General features: G+C 41.9%; 2 protein-coding genes across 2 annotated transcripts in view; both read right to left on the bottom strand.

Annotated features, from left to right (window-relative positions):
* The window catches only part of SLC17A6 (solute carrier family 17 member 6), a 45,802-nt gene extending 42,094 nt beyond the window's left edge, over positions 1-3,708 (bottom strand). Inside the window, exon 1 of the mRNA XM_053389295.1 lies at positions 2,638-3,708. Coding sequence (XP_053245270.1) covers positions 2,638-2,723 — 86 coding nt within the window. The 5' untranslated portion in view covers positions 2,724-3,708. The remainder of the gene's footprint in view (positions 1-2,637) is intronic.
* A 9,123-nt stretch (positions 3,709-12,831) lies between these two features.
* On the bottom strand, positions 12,832-17,554 carry LOC128414267 (P2Y purinoceptor 1-like). Its single transcript, XM_053389310.1, has 2 exons — positions 17,141-17,554; positions 12,832-16,343 (listed from the first exon to the last, which is right to left on the bottom strand). Exons 1-2 carry the CDS (start codon positions 17,159-17,161, stop codon positions 15,363-15,365), a joined length of 1,002 nt encoding a protein of 333 aa, XP_053245285.1. The 5' UTR covers positions 17,162-17,554; the 3' UTR covers positions 12,832-15,362.
* Between the last annotated feature and the right edge of the window lie 2,461 nt (positions 17,555-20,015).

Below are 20,015 nucleotides of genomic sequence, written 5' to 3'. Positions count from 1 at the left end.
GGCCGCCTGGCGCTTTTTCAGTCAGCCGGGCCTGCACTCCAGCTACATCCCAAGGCGGCCGCGAATGAAGGCCTTCCTTGTCGGGCAGCCCGCGCTTGGAGGTTTAAAAGACACCGAGGAACGTGTAATGGGCGCACGGCTCCCTCGGTGTGGAAAACTCAGCGCTCCCAAGCAAGGCTTCCCTCCTTTCGAGGACCTCAGAGGGTCGGTGGGTGGGAATAAGCAGGCAGTGCATAGGCGAGCCGAGCGCCCTTTCTCTCACTGCTGTTATGGCAAATGGGGAGGGATCTGAATGGCCACCCCAACGTTCCTTAGCAATATTGAATTCCCATTGATTCCAGGCACGCTTCTGCTTCTCGCCCTTCAAGTTGCGCGCCTGCCTTAATTTCCCTTAGTTTTTCCATCGGAGGAAAAACGTTTTCCTTTCACAAAAGGAAGGCTTGGAAATGGGATCGAAATATTATTCCGTTTGTCTTTCGGTTTGCAAATCCGATCTTCCATTGCAGGGATTTCCACCCCCCCCACCACCACTTTTAGTAATTTCGGACAGGAGTGCAGCGGTGACCTTCACTCCTTCGAGATCTAGGTCAATAAAGACAGATTAGCTAAGATCTAGGAAGAGGACCGGCTGATTTTAGGATCAAAAGTGTTTTTCTCTACATCACGGGGATCCGAGCTGGATCCTGTGCCAGTTGAGCGAATTAACAGCGCAGTCCTATACCCAGAAGTAAATCTTTTTGAGTTCAATGGGTATGGAAGTACGTGGGTATGGGGTTTAATTTTATTCACATATTACTTTACTGGCTAGTTTGGAGAGAGGGATGCAAGTTGTTTTCCCCGTTAGAATCAACGATTGTGTATTATCTATTATTTTGCCTGGATGAGGGGAGATTGGGATTGGGTTTTGGATGGTATGATATGGTGTATTTTACTATGCTCTCTCTCTGTGTGTGTGTGTGTGTACACATACTATGCATATATCGAGTTTCAAGGAATTCAGTCCTTGACCTTAATTGCATAACACAATATAACATAACATAACATAGCATAACATCAAATAACAGATCCTAATCTCATCCAGGCAATATCAGAAATAACACATAATAGCTGATGTTTACATTGCCTCCTCATACAACCATACAATCATACAAATATTCCTTCCCAACACTTATTATTGTATGCCTAGAAAAGAAAGAAAAAGAAGAAGAAAACAAGACTTGTAGAAACAGAACGGTAAAGAGGCAATTCTAAGATCAAGAGGAGAAAACTAGATCCTGTTTTTCCCGCGAAGCCTAATGCGAAATTAAGCATTCCTAGAGTTAATTCGACATTTTAACACAATATTTGTTTTTAAAAACCATGAAAAAATGCACAGTTTGTATATCTCTTATTCTCGAAGACAGCTTTGTAAAATTATTTAAGATTATAGCGGGAGTATTAGATTGTCATACAAGTCAGCATTTTGCTTTTATTATATTTCGTTGCTGTCCTCTTCCTCTCTAGTAAAAATAAGGCGATATTTACGTGGCTGGGCATGACAGCAAATACGTGGGGTGGTGTGTGTGTGTGTGTTTGGGGTTGTACAGCCAGCTCTTACAATAAAATAACTGCATACCTTTTGGCTTAAAAATTAGTACAGCCCTCGTTTTCTAGATGTTACCCTAAAGTAGCCTAATATTCTCCAATAAAACAATGCTTCGATTGCCGCAATGGTGGCTTTGCTCAACCAAAGGTGACCTTCCTATTCAGGTATTAACCTGCCACTCTGAATGTGCATAAGGGGAAATAGTAATTATTATTTTTAAGATTAATAAATTAATCAATTTGGCATTATCTTTTCATTCTCAAATGCTATTATTTTACCTACCAATTAGTTTCGTTTTGGTTTTGGTTTAGTTAAGGGGGTGGATGCAGTATTTTCACGAACCATTGATATCGAATTCAGATGTATTTTTGTAACTAAGGTTTGCTGCGGTACTTTTCTGTGTAAGGATAAAGGGGTGGTTCGGTAGGAGGACACACGTTTCCCTCAGTGTCTCTTTCCTATGGTCTACCTTTTATGTGTGTTCCAGAAAGAAGACATTAGATTATCAATTATTTATGCATCTCCATGTTTTTCTTCGTCTGAAGGGCGAATACACTGGGGAATGGGGAATCCAAATCGAAAACCGTGCTAATTCTTCCTTGGGGGGAGGGGGAAAACTTTCTTATAAATAAATTGTAAACTAAAACCCAAATACAGTGCAAAGGGGTTCCCCCCATAAAAGGAAGCATTTTCTACATTGCTCATTGTGAGGTTCTAAATACACAGAACAAAATGAATAAATTACCCAACACTGGTATGATTTTTCTGACTGTGTTTCTAAGATAATGTCTGGAAACAAATATATTGAAACCACTGGTGCCTGCTTCCCCATAGAAGGGTGTTAAATGCTTAAATATCAAAACCATTTGGATACCATTTTGTTGAAGTTAATGCCCGAGCTAGCAAAACCCAAAGAGCACAAATAATACCCACGTTTGGCCACAGCTGTATGTGAAATTATCCTCGTATCAGAAGTGAAGTCAGGAACCACAGTTTAAGAAGCTCCACAATGGTAAATATGCTTACCCACCAAAGACAATCCCGTCCCTTACCTGTAGAGTTGACCCAGCGATTTCCCAGCTAAATTTTTCAGCCCCTCCTTGCCAGGGGTCAGGATCCTTTGTTTTACGGACTCCATTCCTGCAAAGGTTTTAACTGGCGTTCACTTGGTTGGCTAGGGCACCCTTATAAACAGTGATGATGGCTCATATTGGTTCCATGTCTAACTTTTCTCCATAAAATGGCTATTGGTGTGCATCCAGATAAAGAGGTGTGTGTGTGTGTGTGTGAGAGAGAGAGAGAGAGAGAGAGAGAGAGAGAGAGAGAGAGATTCTCTGTATGCGTGTATGTGTGTAACTGTGGGCGAGGAGGAAAGGAGGAGACCCAGCGCCAGAAAGAGGAGACGATGGAGTGTCTACATACAGCCCACAGATTTCTGAATAGAACAGAAGTTGTGAGACACAACTAGAAGGTCTTCCTGGAGGTGAAGGATCCACTAGCAAAAGGTGCAGGAGGAGCCATGGCGAGTTTGAAAAAAGAGAACAGCCTGGATTCAAAGTCCAATTTGTAAGTAAAATCCTGGATTGGTGCTGATTAGTTTACTGCATTTGGGATAGGTAGAGGTAGTGAGTCGTCAGACGATGTTGACTTCAAAAGAGGATGAATACAAACCTTCCCAGTGCCTACTTCATGCCAATTTGGGTGAATCCCTGATGATTGTGTTACAAACTCTGGCACTGGTGTGCAACACATCAACCAGTTGCTCCAGTGCTGGAAAGAGTGGTCTAAAGCAGAGTTGCAGGGGTCACACCTTCAGACGTAGTTGGCAATTCTTCGCCACCTTCCTTCACTGCCGCGCCTCCCAGAGAGATTTCAGAACCATGGATAGCGCACAAGGAACAGAGCGTGCTCCGAAATGTTTTCAGCACCACGGAGAGAGCAATCGGAAGCTTTCCTCCACCATCAATGTTCCAGGGGAATTGGGCGGGCTCATTACAATGAAGTCAATGAAGAGCGGATGCCATGGAAACCAAAGAGGAGCCGAGTCAAGGTCTCTCCGTCTCCAGGTTTTCCAGAGAGCAGTGTACTTCTCAAAGAAAACGGGGGTTTACGAGACGCTGACAATTAACTTTCGGATTCCCATGTTTGACTCCCTTTCCTGACGCATTGACTGACCCAGTTGCGCAGTACAAGCACTAGAGCACATTTCAGCAGCTTTTGCTGCAGTATAGCAAAATAAACTGAACACTTCCTCCCTAAAAAGACACCATTTTAAGCAGTGATCTGCAAACAAAGCAGCAAATCACCTGAGATTTAGTGAAAGCTATAATAAATAGACGAATAAGGCCACCTCTCAGATTGTATAATTAGGAAACCATTGAATCTTTATTTTATGGGCATAATATTTTATGACATTTCTTTACTATGGACTGGTTGTCCATAGTATCTATCTTTGATGTGTGTGTGTGTTTCCTTAATATGTATAGATAGTTCATTTTAATATTTTATCTATTCTTACGAAACAATAGGCCCAAACTGCCATGCTCAGATTTGGCTTCTCCTGATCAAACTATAGTCCAATAATTTATATTATGGTAGAAATCTCTTATCCTGGTGAGATGTCAGGAATGTGAAAGGGACAGAATATCTGACTATGCAGGCGCTTCTCATACTCCAGTAGTGACTCTGACAAATTTCATATTATTGAAAAACACTATTCATTTCTTACTTATTTTGATGGCAATAGTACCATTTTATGAAAGGTAAAACATCTACCTATAAATGTGCACATTTTGAATTTGGACCTAGATCACTTGATTCATAAAATTTATATGGTACCAACACACTTACGGTAATTACTTGATAAAAATGTGCCCCTGTTGCTGTGCTCTAAATACACTGATGTTGCTGTGATTAAAATGTTTTTACTAAGGATGCCCTCTGGTGGAAGGACAATGGTGTTTGACAAGACTTCCATTAATTACTCCTGTGGTGTTCAGCTTCACTGGCCATTCATAATCAGTTCCTCCTGCTTTGTAAAATGCTGCATTAATATGTGAGCAGAAAATATGTCTAATAAAATTATGATATTTTACATATTACAATTTCTAAGTAAAAGGTTTTGTTTGTCATTGTTTTTTTCCAGACTTGTGTATGTTACCTTGATTCATGTCACTTCAGAGTTTATTTTAGGAAAATAAATGTTTCGGTGCTGAAAGGGAAAGTGCACAATTTTGTAGCTTTTATCCAAATTCTAATGCTATCACCAGATTAAATAAATCTGTATTTTTAATTGGATGATTATTACTTTTCTAATCTGCATGCATGTGAGCATTAATAGAACAACTGTTCTAAATAAAAATACATGAACACATCACAATAGCCAAAGTGATAGAAGATACATTCTCCTTTGAGTGACAGAGAGGTGAAAATGCCTCTTCTAAGTAGCTTTTGTCATCTGCAGTTTTTTGGGTCACACAGTCATATGGCCAGAAATCCTCTGGCCTTCAATAATCTAAAGCAGTGGTTCCCAATTAGCTAATTACTGAGGACCTCATATTTTTCAAAAGCCAAGCCACAGACCCCCTACGTTTGAACATTTTGATAAATCAGAATTTACCCATGCAAAGCATTTTTTGGGGGGAAATGTGTGGTGGTCCCTAATAAGCAAATGATTATAGGTATACTAAAAAAAATACCATAAAATTTGTGGTATTACCACAAATTGCCTATCCCCAGACAGTAGGAAAAGGTTATCTCCATTGGCCCACTACAACTGAATAATAAAAAAAACCACAACTGTATCCCTAACCTGCAAGTGTTCTATATGAATAAGGCTATTTATCCGAGACTATTTATTTAAACATGCTATTCCTTACTTGTAATCTAAGATGGTAAAGTAAAGGGACCCATGACCGTTAGGTCCAGTTGCGAACAACTCATCTCGCTTTATTGGCCAAGGAAGCTGGCGTACAGCTTCTGGGTCATGTGGCCCGCATGACTAAGCCACTTCTGACGAACCAGAGCAGCACACGGAAACGCCGTTTACCTTCTCGCCGGAGGGGTACCTATTTATCTACTTGCACTTTGCTGTACTTTCAAACTGCTAGGTTGGCAGGAGCAGGGACTGAGCAACGAGAGCTCACCCCGCTGTGGGGATTCGAACCACCGACCTTCTGATCGGCAAGCCCTAGGCTCAGTGGTTTAGACCACAGCACTACCCGCGTCCCTAATCTAAGACGGTACATTTTAGCAAAATTTTGCAGCATATGGTTCTGCTAACTGAAGGATCATGCACCTCCAAAGGCATAGGTGAAGGCTTCGTCAGGGCTTGCTAAAGTATTGGCAAAGATTGAGTAGAAAGCAGGTGAAATTTTCTAACATTGGTAATAGTAGTAGTGGTACTTTATTATCCTGTGCCCAAGTTTCATTGCTGGCTTGAATACGGTACTTATTTGGACTGAGATTTCTATTCTTGCTGGTTACCCAATAGGAACAACCAACTTTTGTATTATTAGGATTCTGCTGTACATCTGTTTCCTCCAACCCCAAAATGTAGCTAAATAACTTCTCACAGAAAAGAAGAAAAGAAAATCCACACAGACTGCCTTTTGCACTAAATAACCAGCTGGCAGAGCCTTCCACAAGCATCCCAAGACATCTAATTCTTCCAGCGAAGCTCACTGTCCACTGGCAAAGCAACAATAGCACCACTTTCAATGATGACTCAGCTGGAGGATTTCAGGGATAGGATTGCATGCTAATAGTTTTATTAAAAAATATTAAAATTTTAAAAAATTGCTGCTCAAAAAGTATTCATTTGAGTGATTAAAAAGATTCTTAATGCATTAATCTAACTGGTTGATTGACTAAACGTTATAGTTCCAACACAGGGGTAGCCGACCTGGTGCCCTCCATATATTGTTGGGCTCCAGCTCCCATCATTCCTGACCATTGGCCATGCTGGCAAAGGATAATGGGAGCTGTAGTTCAACACAATGTACCTAACAAATGTGAACAATATCTTGCATGCATTAATATTTTATTTCTGTGCAGTACACCATCATTGTGCATGCTGCTTTGCAGAGTCCAGGTAACTTAGAATCTAACTTTAGATGGAAGGAGAAGAGAAAAGAGTATGTTATTTGAATATATTTCATATTCATTCATAAACAAATAGCACAACCAGAAAACATTTAATTGTCTTTACTAGCCTTGGTTGTGTGATTGTAGCAGCTAGGACAGTCAAATTAAGTAGCTGAATTACTCATTACTTTATCTGCTGTTTCATTGTTGTGTGCCAGGAACAGAAAGAAACAACTTGGCCACCTACTGGCAACATAATTGAAACATCTATGACACTGAATTTGCCCCATTAGGAAAACAGATATGGGTTTTATACGTTGTTACATTAACAAGAATACCTTCACCCAATTCTGGAAAAGTAGCTGAAGACCAAGTAAAACAGACTTAATAAAGAAAATGTGGGAACAAAGAGAAATTATTAGAGTTTACAGCACTCATAAGGACTCCACAAAAATATAAAGTAATTCTGAAAAGCTGGAAATCTTTAATGCAATATATAAAAGGGAAATTAGAAATTAGATCGTATATGCTATAAAATGAACAGTTGTAATAGATTTCTTTGGCCGCAGTCTATACCCTGGGATTAAACCCCACTGAACTTATGTGACTTAATAGTAGATATGTATGGGATGTTTGCAGTAGATCAGTTAATACTTCAGGTTTTATATTCCATCCCCGTTTTTTGATGCATTAAGATAATGTACAATATTGTAGCTAAACTCTATTGTACATTTTGCGTTTTCATGAGAAAAGGTATATGATGCTTTCATAAACTGGTTATGTCTTTACATCGTATGGTGCCATTTTCCAGGGATACAGATTTAGTGGAAGGAGAACCTGATTGGTCTCTGCAGCAGCTGCGGCTTTGGATAAGGCCATCATGCAATAACAAATCACGATGTTTTCAGGCATTGGCTGGAAGCAGACAAATCTGCGTGAGCAGCAGCCAACAGGACTGCAGTTACCAAGAAAGTCCCCCCCCCCGTTACTGCATTCTGATATGACAATGGAGAGCCAAGCATGATGCTGAAAAGCACTGCAGCTTGTCATATGGGTGGCATCACTTTTCAGCTGAATGCTCTGCCTATCCATGATGGATTCTGACTGCAGGATCATTGAGGCAAAATATCCATTCCTAGCAAGAGTGTGGATTTCATGTACTATGAGATGTCTGGGAGTGTGTATGCTTACTTCCTTGATGTCCCACTGCTTTGGGAATTTCTGAATGAGGGCATTTCTATGATTTTAAGAATAAACTCTGGAATCAATTATTGGTCAGGAAGCAATTTTCGTCTTGGTTAGGATGGTGAATGGCTGTTTTAGAGTGATCGCTGGTTCTGTTAGCAGCCCAATATACTGAAATTGATTCTCTGTGTGTGTGTGAGAGAGAGAGAGGAAAGTTTCACTTAAATTCTCAATGCTCTTAAAAGAAAAAGAGTGATTAGAAAAAGAGGAAGGGGGAGGGAGAAGTTGCAATGCTACATAGACATGTCACAGCCTGTCAGAAAGTGGGACATTTCTGGAGGATGAATGAGCACTACCTTTTCAATGGACTCAATCACAAATGCTTCTCATCCCCCACTTTGCTGACCTTATGTGGCTGGCTGGGGAAAGGGGTCTTTCATAGATATGATCCCACCTCAGTCATTTCTCAGGTTTTCTCCACTCCCCTATAGAGGTAAATTCAGAAGAAGCTGGGGGCTTATGAGGCCTCTTCAGGAGGCCTTTGTAATTGGTTTTATATAGGAGCAGTGTTTATCTTCAGGTTCCTAAGCAGAGCTGCTGTTCACCATCTTGGCCTAATGAGATTGAGAGTTGTGATCTGAGCCTCGTCCTGAGATTTGACAGTAGGTTGCTACACATAAATTAAGCAGGGGGTGAAGATAACTGATGGGGAACGGTTTTGTTTCTTTGTCCATTTGTATCGTACTTGTACTGCTGGGCAAGCTCCTTTCCTGGCTCAGTTATCTGCCCTTAGTCATGCATTTCAACAGGCTGCTAATACACTGAGCTGGAATGCAGGCTTCTACAACAAACCATTGGCCACCCTTGCTACATGCTACCAGTAATGAGATCCTTATGCTTGAATATCTTCAGATTCCAGGTACATGTACATTGTTTAAGCTGGGTGAGTTAGCTTATTCAATATTATATTCTAATAGAATGACAACAAATAATGCTAATTCCTGAACAATAGATGAAAATAAAAAATGGCTTTGCCTGCAAATAAGCTTGCATTTCTGCAAATGAAAACTTTCCATAAATCTAGAATTTCTAATTAAGTACCATACAGGACACACCACCTCTGCCATGTCAGACACTCCCAAGCTTAAAATAACTCTGGAATTTATATGGGGGAAATAAGTCATAATGAAGAATATGATAATCATTCAGAAAGCATTTTTCTGTTCTGTTCTTTGTCTTTAACCTTAGTATTACATCAAGCAGAAGTATCTTGATTCATCTTCTCCCTAAACAATGAATTCATTTAATCCACCTCTCTCCACCCCTTTTGTGTGCGTTTTTTGTGTGAACCCTTAAATGGGTCAGCACTAGTGCACGTTTTTCTCTAGCAAAAGGAATTGATATATTTGAAGGAACAGAAATGATCCAGTGCTATTTTGTCTCCACAAGAGATAAAGTAACAAGAACTAACAATTTTAAAAGGACTGGACAGAGCCTGTGCAAGATAATGGCTATGGCTGCTGCTTTGTAATATAGCTACCTAGAGCATTTCTTTTATCTCCCCAAGAAGAACCTTTGAACAACACATTGTTAAATGTGGGCAGAGGAAAGATTTCACTTTATTTTAGGTCATCACTAATGAGTGTGCCAGTAGCCATGCATTGTACAACAGCACACGAGATCAGGGTGTTCAGTTTTTGCTAGTCCTCAACTGCGGTACAGCAGATACCTGGTTTTGAAACAGGTTGAAGGCTGACATTTTTCATTGGCATCCTTTGGTTTCTTCTAAAATTATGCTTCTTCTCTGGATTCTTCTAATATCATAGTTCTTCCCACCTTTTTTTGATCTTAGGAGAAACAAAAGAACCCCAATGAAACCAAACCACGCAACCAAATCTGAGAAGATACTTTATCAGATGCTATTACACCAAAGTACAACATAAATCTACTCATCTTATATTTCTTTTTATACCAGTATGCTCTGCTTACAAGATGGGGGGAGGAATAATATTGTGTCTGCTAGATTCATTTAGATGGCTAGTTCAGAGAGCCACTCCCTTTGTGACCATCTGCATTATTGTCCAATCTTTGGTGGCATTTTAAAGGGGGAACACATGGTGACTAATTCATCTGACTTGTATGTAATGTGGCAAGTATTATCCTGCTTGTGGAGTATTTATGACAACAATTATTAATAGCCTTCTGCACTTTGCTGGTCACATTGTCAATGCATGTCATAAATCATATGCTCTTACCTTCACATCAGCTGCCAAGCCTTGAGTCCCAGGAGACCAAACACGATTACTCACCTTTTCTTGCCATGCTAACTTTTGCTCAGCTGGTTCTTCCTGTTCCTATAAATCAGCCACTTGTTATCCAAAGATCAACTTCTTCTCCCCCTCCCCCTTTTTTGGTATTTCCCCCCAGCTGATCCTGGCATGACTAAAAGATACCTACTGGAATTTAACTCCCCCTCATTCAGGTTTAAAAGAACTGTACTGCGTGCCCTGACCTCTGCATCTGTAGTGACACATGCAGTCACTATGCATGTTGAGGGGGTCTGCCAACAGATATACATGCTCTCGTTTGGTCTGCAAATGGAGGAAGCATTGCCTTTGTCTAAACTGCTCTGAGAAAATATTGAGAAGCAGGCTTTACCAGCCTTCTCCAACATGGTGCCCTCCATATGTTTTGGGCTACAACTCCCATCAGAATTGTTCTGGCTGAGGCTGATGAAAGCTCTAGCCCAAAACACCTGGATCAGCATGATTGTCTAACAGTTCATGCCCAAAATCTAGCAAATGTTAATATTCACATTTAAATGTTTATAATCTCAAACACATTTGGCAAGAGTAACGTTACTCTCTGGGGAAGGAGGGTGTGATTTATACAATTGCTGGGCTTAACTGCAAATACCTCCATAAGTTTGAACGCTCTTCTAGAAGTAGTGGTTATTTTACTAACAAATCTACACATGATTCAGTCCTTTGATTTCAGCGGGACATGACGGTTATTGGTAGATGTATTTGGGCTTTTGGGCATCGTTGTTGGAAGAGTGACTGAAAATGAGCAGGGAATGGTACAAAAACAGTGAGTCAACTCTACAGCTGATATGTATGCATAATATTTCTAGACCACACATAATTAAAAGAAATCCCAGGGTGAGGTACTTAATACGACATCAAAACATAACAAAGAATTAAAAGTGATATAAAAAATCCAATATAACAGTACAACCCATCAACATTTCTGTAAAAATGGATAGGATAGGCACTGGACCATCTTTGCAGTGAGTGCTGAGAAAATAGCTGCCATGTGGCCTCTCATGAGCTTCTCTTTATCCCACACCTCACCCCAATATTCAGCTTCAGTTCAGAAGACCCTGCTTCTGGAATGTTGTAACCTGTTCTGAAGGGAAAGGAGGAAATCTGGTTGATAAGGAATGTTTGTCCACACTCTCCCTCCCAGTGGCTCCCCCTGGGTGTGTGTCAGTGTTTCGGCAATTTATTTTAAATGCACAATTAGCCTTTTGACACACTAGTTCAAGCACAGAGGCTTGCTGCACAACTGTATTAAAATGTAAATCGTAAAACAATTGCGTTTTTTAAAAGAGTGGTAAGACTAGGACAAGTGGCAAGACTTTTTTTAAAAAAAGAAAAAGAATTTAAATGCAGCAGCAGTAGAGAGAGCTAAAAATAATTTAACCCAGAACCCCAAGAAGCCTGTGGAATAAAAAGGCCTTAGCAACTCTTCTGAAAATCTGAAAAGAACAAGCCCTGGCAGGTGGGAGGGGGTCACTGAACCTATTGAGAAGGGTTTCATTCTTGCTTGTTTGAGACCTAGTAGCACAGAGTAGTCTTCCCTCTTGATAACAAAGGGATTATTTTTGGTCAGTGATACATAAAGGTGTCCCCCCCACACCCCGCCCCGTGCCTGCCTGGCTTCATTCCTACTGCACCTTTAGAAATGAGAATACAAAACAGAGAATGGGTGACTTCTCAGCCCTTATGCAGGATGACCTTGTAAGGATCACTAAGCAGCACATAGACAGAATGGTTCTGCAGCAGAAGTATTTCATCCTACAGTCCATGTCTTCAACTCTTTGGCCATTGGGTCAGATTATATTTAGGGAAGGTAGCAGAGGCTCATTACTCCTGTTCAGTGTTTCAAACCACATGAGATTATTTCTAACAAACTTACAAGCAGAGGTTGTTAGGATATAGAAAGTCCTCATTTAGGAAGGGCAGAGGTTGCCCACTTCAGTTGCTTCTCAGGGTCATCTACGTACTAGGTGTGCATACCAAAGGCACTGCTCTGCATTGCTTAAGCCAAGGATGGAGAACCTGTGGTCCTTTGGAGGTTGTTGGACTTTCAACTCCTATCAGCTGCCTCTACCAGCAAGGGCAATGATCAGTGATGGTGAAGTCCTTGTCCAACAGTGTCTGGAAAGCAACATGGTGGCTGTTCCTCCTCTATATCTGCCCCCCCCCCCAATTTAATTGTGAATAAGTCCAAGAACAGGTATGAAACCTCATGGGAAACTTTGCCCTGTCACTCCTCCTAACACTACTTCACTGAAATCTCCTTGCTTCCACTACTCTCAAATCTGAAACATGCTGAAGAAGCTTTACATTCTATTTCAGCTCTTTTTCTGTCATGTTAAATGAACCCTCCTAAATCCATCTTCTCTCATTTCCAAACAGGGGAATGACATGCAGGAAACAAATTCTTGTTTGGGGTTTTTATAAAAGCAAAATATTTTTAATTGACAAACATCCCTCTTGTTTACAACGTTTATTTTAATTGACCTCGTGAAAGTTAGTTCTGACTTATGGCAATACCCAGATAATTAAAATCCATATTGCAGTTTGAAAAGTAAGACTGAGCAACACACACACACACACATATGTTTGTTAATATATCATTTTCAACAGTCATTCAACGTAAGTTACATCTTATACAATTTTTTTGGACTTCCGTCAACCACATCTGAAAATTTCCCATTTTTTCCACTTAATTTACATTTCTTAATTTCACTATTGCTATTAATGATCTCATCTATTGACTCTCTCATCATAACCTTCCTTACAATATTTCATATATTCCTTCTTACAAAACTTCTTGCAGTCCTACTAGCACAATCTATTGATTACAGTTTCTTTTCAAATAGTTCACATATTTATTCCAGTCTTCTGAGAATCTCTGGTCCCGCAGGTTTCTAATCCTTCCTGTCATCTTGTCTAATTCTGCATAGTCCATTAATTTCGTCTGCCTTTCTTCTTTCGTCGGTAATTCTTCTTGTTTCCATTTCTGTGCTAACAGTACAATTGCTGCTGTTGTTGCATATAAAAACAGTTTTTTTGTCCTGTCTGTTAATATCATCACTTACAATACCAAGTAAAAATGCTTCTGGTTTTTTAAAAATGTATATTTCAACATTTTTTTCATCTCATTATATATCATTTCCCAGAAGCTTTTTACCTTTTTACATTCCCACCACATATGGTAAAAGGTTCCTTCTTTTTCTTTACATTTCCAACATTTATTATTTCTCTTATACATTTTAGCTAACTTCACTGGTGTAATATACCATCTACACATCATTTTCATCACCTTTTCTTTCAGGGCATTACATGCTGTAAATTTTATTCCTTCTTTCCACAATCTCTCCCAATCTTCTAACTGTATATTATATCCAAAATATTTGGCCCAATGTATCATAACCAACTTTATTTCTTCATCTTTCAAATGCCATTCCAAAGTAGTTTATACATTTCAGACAATATTTTACAGTCATTGTTTCTAAGACTTAAAAGAAAATGGATTTGATGATAAAATTAGAAAGCTATTTCACACTCATAGCTTCTAATGGGGATAACCACCATGGTGTTTTACGTTCTAATAGGTTTTTATACCTATCCCATGTTTCAAATAGAGATCTTTGGAATATATGCTTACCAAATCCTTTATGGACTTTTGATTTATTATACCATAAATATGCGTGCCAACCAAATCTATTATCATAACCCTCCAAATCCAACAACTCTGTATTTTCTAACAAAATCCATTCCTTTAACCAACAGAGGCATGCCGCTTCATAATACAACTTCAAGTCTGGCAGGGCGAAGTCCCCTCTTTCTTTAACATCTGTTAACAACTTATATTGAATTCTTGGTTTCTTCCCCTGCCAGATATATCTTGAAATTGTCTTCTGCCGTTTCTTAAAAATTGCTGCCCCCTTGATTATTGGAATTGATAGAAATAAAAATAACATCTTTGGTAGCACATTCATTTTAATCACAGAAATCCTTCCCCAAAATGACAATTTCATCCTCTCCCATACTTCCAGATCTCTTTTAATTCCATTCCACACCAGTGTATAATTATTTTGAAATAAGTCGTTATTCTTTGATGTCAAACATATTCCTAAATATTTGACTTTTTAAACAACTTCTATACCGAACTGTTGCTGCAACATATCTACCAAACCCTGTTTCATATTTTTGACTAACATTTTAGTCTTCTTTTTATTCATTTTAAAACCTGCTACTTGCCCAAATTGTTCTATCTCCTCAATAACCTCTTTGGCACTGGTTAGCGGTTCCTCTAATGTTAATACCAAGTCATCTGCAAAGGCTTAAGACTGAGCAACATCTAATTACATTCACCAAGCTGCATTAGTTGTTCCTGTAACGAGGGGGCATAAAATGGGATTGCACCACCCATAATGAAACATAGTATATGTGCTGTCTTCATAACGTATTGCAGGTTACCTTAGAGCACCTTGAATTTTCTAAACTTTAAGCAGAAATTTGATCAAGGCAGGCGATTCCTCTGCACACATGTCTTTTCTAAGTAAATGGAGAAGTCTTTGAAGGTGAGGGGGGAGTGTCATGTGAGCACTGGAGCTCTCTTGCCTGAAAATAATTGGTGGGGCAGAACTAGCGGTTTGTCCAAAAATTCTCGAATTCTCCATCCATTAACTTGCATCCAAAAATTATCAAATGGGAAAGATAATTTCAGTGAGATTCTCATGGGTGGATGGTAGGCTTTCTGATGCACTTACCTTACATGTGAGGTGGCCAAAGGGTGTTTAGCCAACTTTCCCCCACCCTCCTATTTCTCTACTCCCAATTAGACTTTGTGAACCCAGCCACAAGGTCATTTTAGGAAATTAACAGTAGATTATTTCTCTATCACCAGCACAGGTATTGAATTTTTAGCTGTACAGTACAGAAATAATTAAAGCTACCACCAGTTTTGAATAATAAATGCTTTGTGGTGTTTATACTGAAAAAATGAGCTTTGGAACTGACTAGATTTCCAATTTACTTTGAGTGCTCAGGATTTTGATATGCAGGTCCTTACTGATGGAGAGAGTTTTAGATTTTTGTTGCTACTTTTATTGCTAGCTATCATGCACACACTCAGAGCAATTGATGGTCACTCAGTTGCTCATTGCAAGTGATTTGTTTCAGTCGAAGGAGACCCTTGTTTTGGAGAAGATCTATATGGGATAAACACATGCCACTTGCTGTCGATTCCTCCAGCGTTTGATGATACAGAAGGAGGATGCTAATTTGCCGATCTCCTCTCGAAAGTCTCCCCCGGCCAGGAAACAGAAGAGAGGGTTGATGCAGGTGTTGAGGCTGCAGATAGCCATCTCCACAAGGAACAAGGTGTCGGCATGCTGAATAGACTGGGTTGCAGAAGGCCGTACAGCTCTCAGTAAGATGCAAGTGTTTCGTGAGACGTGGTAGGGGAAGTAGAGAAGAGCAAAAACGACCAAGGCTGAATACATGAGCTTGGTGAGTTTCTCCCTTTTCTGAAAGCGCTGGAGGCAAGTATCTTGGAGTTTCCTAACGCTGCTGCAATAGCAGTAACAAATAGCAGTGAAAGGAAGTAAGCACCCTGCAACTGAGCAGCTCACAGACAGGGGGAGGGTTATATAGGTGGAGCTGGAAAATACATAGAGGGAGCAAATTGTTTTGTTGTTTGGGCATGCCTGGGTGCCTGCAACATAAACAACTGGCAGGCTAACCAATCCTGTAACTGTCCAGATGGAAGAAGAAATCAGCAGGGAGTGTTGTTTGTTTAATACCCACAGGGACTTCAGAGGGTGGACAATGGCCAAGTACCTGTCCATGCCCAGGCAGGTGACAAAATGGATGCTGCAGTAATAGCACAGGTGATAGGCAGTCCGTATAATCTTGCAGAAGCTCTCTCCAAAGGTCCAGTGCAGCTGGTTTAGGTGATAGTAGATCAGGAAGGGAAGGGTTAATATCCACATGATATCAGCAAACACCAAGTTGCAGAGGAAAACTGTGCTCCTGTTCCAGCGCTTCATGCGGAAAGCAAGGATCCAAATGATGGGGACGTTGAGGAGCAATCCCGCAACCAGGATGAAAAGGAAGGTTCCAGGGATTAGAGTCCTTTGGATGGTGTCTAAGAGGGTGTCAGTACTTCCACAAAAGTCTGCTTCTGGTTTCTGCCAAAAGTAAACATGGGGAAAATGACTCCCATTTTGCTCAGCAGAATCTCTCAGTATTGTAAGAAGAAAATGGCTCTAGTCCTAACTACCTTACATGGGACTTAAACACATTTAAGCAAGCACTGTTTTATGCACTTGTTTTCATCAGTTGTTGAATGTACCACCAGTTGCCAATCTGCATGTGTGAATGAATTTTCACAGATCAAAATTTCATATTACTTATTTCCAGAGGGGTAGCTGTGCTAAGTCTCTCACAGCAAAAGCAACCAAGAATCTTGTGGCACCTTAAAAATTAACAAATCTACTACAGCTTTGGTAGACTTAAGATGCAGCTGACAGTCTTGAGTCCATGAAAGTTTATGCTACAACAATTATGCTAATCTTTCAGATGCCACAAGATTCTTTGTCATATTACTCAGTAAGTCACATTAAAAAAATAATAATTCAGTGATGTTTACACATCCAACTACCAGTTATCAAGTGTTGAGTAATCAAGAGTAATGAAGCGATGTACATGCAAGTAAGTGTAAATTGGCTAATGTCTAGGAAATTGAATGTGAAGCTGGAAGATCAAGGAGATCCAGTCTGTGAAATAAGCAGCATCAATCCACAGCATGGAAAACAGTACGAAAAATGACAGTGTTTATAAATATCTCATCACTGATAGTTCTCCCTGGGCTAGAAATTATGATCAAACATAGTTATAATCAATAACGTAAGTCTCAGAAATCTCTGTTATTCTAAGAACTACAACACCAAGTCCAGCAAAACAACAACACTAAAAATAGTCTTACCTGGCTAGATGTCTGTTCCATAATCCTTACATGTATTATGCTGATTTCATAATGCTCTCTGTGCCGTTAATTATTCATTTACCAGAATGATTGGCCAACTTCCTGAAATGACAGATGTGCAAGGGATGTTGCTGCTGTTATAGCTCTATGCCTGGGTAGGAGTAGACAAGAGACAGGAGGGGAGTATTTGATTATGCGGTGTGCAAATTTAAAGCTGTTTTGCTTTCCCAAAGGTAGCGAATCTCATATATTGGGGAGTCAGGACTTCTCTGGATTTCTTCAGCTTCTTGACTGATGCAGAAAAAATATCAAAAGAAGAAAGAAGTGGTGGGAAGGGAGCATTTTAAAACAATAAACCAGTTGCACATTCTGGTTCTCCTTTTAAATACTTATATGGTTGGCTACTTTCTCATATATTACTGTAGCCAATACTGTCTTTTATTTTTTTTATTTTTATTAGCGCTTTTGAAAGAACAGATATATTTAGCATAATAATATAGGAGTCCATTATGTGTTATTTATGTTTGGAATGGGGCTTTAAAAATAAATAAATCATGATTTATTTATTTATTCATTTCATTTATCTCCTGCCTTCCAAGGAGCTCCAATACATGGTTCCCCTGTTTTTCATCATCACAACTCTGGGAGGTAGGTCAGTCTGAGAGATAATGACTGGCCCAAGGTTATTTAATAATAATAATAATAATAAATTTTATTTATATCCCGCCCTCCCCAGCCGAAGCCGGGCTCAGGGAGGCTAACAATAAAACAATACAAAAGTACAACACAAACAACACTCTAAAATCATTCATTATAGAATTAATTAAATTCAAGCCAGTGGCCACCATTGGGCCAGAGCTCCGCGAAGATTGCTGAGGGAGGGAGTCAGGCTGTGCCCTGGCCAAAGGCCTGGCGGAACAGCTCTGTCTTGCAGGCCCTGCAGAAAGATGTCAAGTCCCGCAGGGCCCTAGTCTCTTGTGACAGAGTGTTCCACCAGGTCGGAGCCACAGCCGAAAAAGCCCTGGCTCTAGTTGAGGCCAGCCTAACTTCTCTGTGGCCTGGGACCTTCAAGATGTTTTTATTTGAAGACCGTAAGTTTTAGTTAATTTAGTTAAAGAAATTTAGTTAATTTCATGGCTGAGCAGGGATTTGAACCTGAGTCTTTCAAGTCTTAGTCCAAAATTTGAATCGCTACATCCACTGAGTCCTGGATTCCATCTCTTCATCACCGTCTTGGTATTGTAAGGTAAAGGTAAAGGGACCCCTGACCATTAGGTCCAGTCGTGGCCGACTCTGGGGTTGTGGCGCTCATCTCGCTTTATTGGTCGAGGGAGCCGGCCTACAGCTTCCGGGTCATGTGGCCAGCATGACTAAGCCGCTTCTGGCGAACCAGAGCAGCGCACGGAAACGCCGTTTACCTTCCTGCCGGAGCGGTACCTATTTATCTACTTGCACTTTGATGTGCTTTTGAACTGCTAGGTTGGCAGGAGCAGGGACCGAGCAACAGGAGCTCACCCCATCGTGGGGACTTGAACTGCCGACCTTACGATTGGCAAGCCCTAGGCTCTCTGGTTTAACCCACTGTGCCACCCACGTCCCTCTTGGTATTGTACTGTACCATAATTGTACTGAACCCAGAATGGAGCTATGCAGAGAGGCATGACAGCAGCTTTGTTTTCAGAGGCCCTCGCAGAGTTTATGAGACCAAGTACCGTATTTTTCGTTCTATAGGGCGCACCGGCCCATAGGACGCACCTCGTTTTTTTGGGGGGGGAAATAAATAAAAAAAATTTATTCCCCCCCCAGCCGCGGCTGCCGCCCCAAGCCTTGCGCACACCTGCCCGAAGCACGGGGCGCCCTCCAGAGGGCTCCGCATGCTTCGGGGTGCAGGCTGCCGCTCCAAGTCTTGCGTGCCCGGCGGGAGCTCCCGCCAGGCGCGCAAGGCTTGCAGACACTCGCCCGAAGCACGGAGAGCCCTCCGGAGGCCTCCCCGTGCTTCGGGTGACAGGCTGCCGCCCCAAGCCTCGCGCGCCCGTCGGGACCTCCCGCCAGGCGCGCAAGGCTTGCAGACACTCGCCCGAAGCTTCGGGTGACAGGCTGCCGCCCCAAGCCTCGCGCGCCCGTCGGGACCTCCCGCCGGGCGCGCAAGGCTTGCAGACACTCGCCCGAAGCACGGAGAGCCCTCGGGGGGCTCCCCGTGCTTCGGGTGACAGGCTGCCGCCCCAAGCCTCGCGCGCCCGTCGGGACCTCCCGCCGGGCGCGCAAGGCTTGCAGACACTCGCCCGAAGCTTCGGGTGACAGGCTGCCGCCCCAAGCCTCGCGCGCCCGTCGGGACCGCCTGCCGGGCGCGCAAGGCTTGCAGACACTCGCCCGAAGCACGGAGAGCCCTCCGGGGGGCTCCCGTGCTTCGGGTGACAGGCTGCCGCCCCAAGCCTCGCGCGCCCGTCGGGACCTCCCGCCGGGCGCGCAAGGCTTGCAGCCTGTCGCCCGAAGCACGGAGAGCCCTCCGGAGGCCTCCCTGTGCTTCGGGCGACAGGCTGCCGCCCCAAGCCTCGCGCGCCCGTCGGGACCTCCCGCCGGGCGCGCAAGGCTTGCAGACATTTGCCGGGGCTGCAGGCTGCTGCCCGCAAGCCTTGTGAGCCGCGGGAACTCCCGCCGGGCTTGCAAGGCTTGCAGATAGCTTCCTGAAGCCTGGAGAGCGAGAGGGGTCGGTGTGCACCGATGCCTCTCGCTCTCCAGGCTTCAGCGAAAGCCTGCATTCGCACCATAGGACGCACACACATTTCCCCTTCATTTTTGGAGGGGAAAAAGTGCGTCCTATGGTGCGAAAAATACGGTAAATGGCGTTCAACCTGGGATACAGGTGAGGACCAAA

Source organism: Podarcis raffonei, chromosome 1, assembly GCF_027172205.1.
Source record: "Podarcis raffonei isolate rPodRaf1 chromosome 1, rPodRaf1.pri, whole genome shotgun sequence".
NCBI lineage: Eukaryota > Metazoa > Chordata > Lepidosauria > Squamata > Lacertidae > Podarcis > Podarcis raffonei.
Note: the sequence above shows the minus strand (reverse complement) of the source record. Positions and strands in the feature narration are given on the sequence as shown.

Coding starts and splice junctions, on each gene's coding strand:
- LOC128414267 (XM_053389310.1), bottom strand. CDS start 17,161: ATGGAACAGACATCTAGCCAG. Junction 16,344..17,140: donor TGGAACAGACATCTAGCCAG/GTAAGACTATTT, acceptor TACTTTTGGCAG/AAACCAGAAGCAGACTTTTG.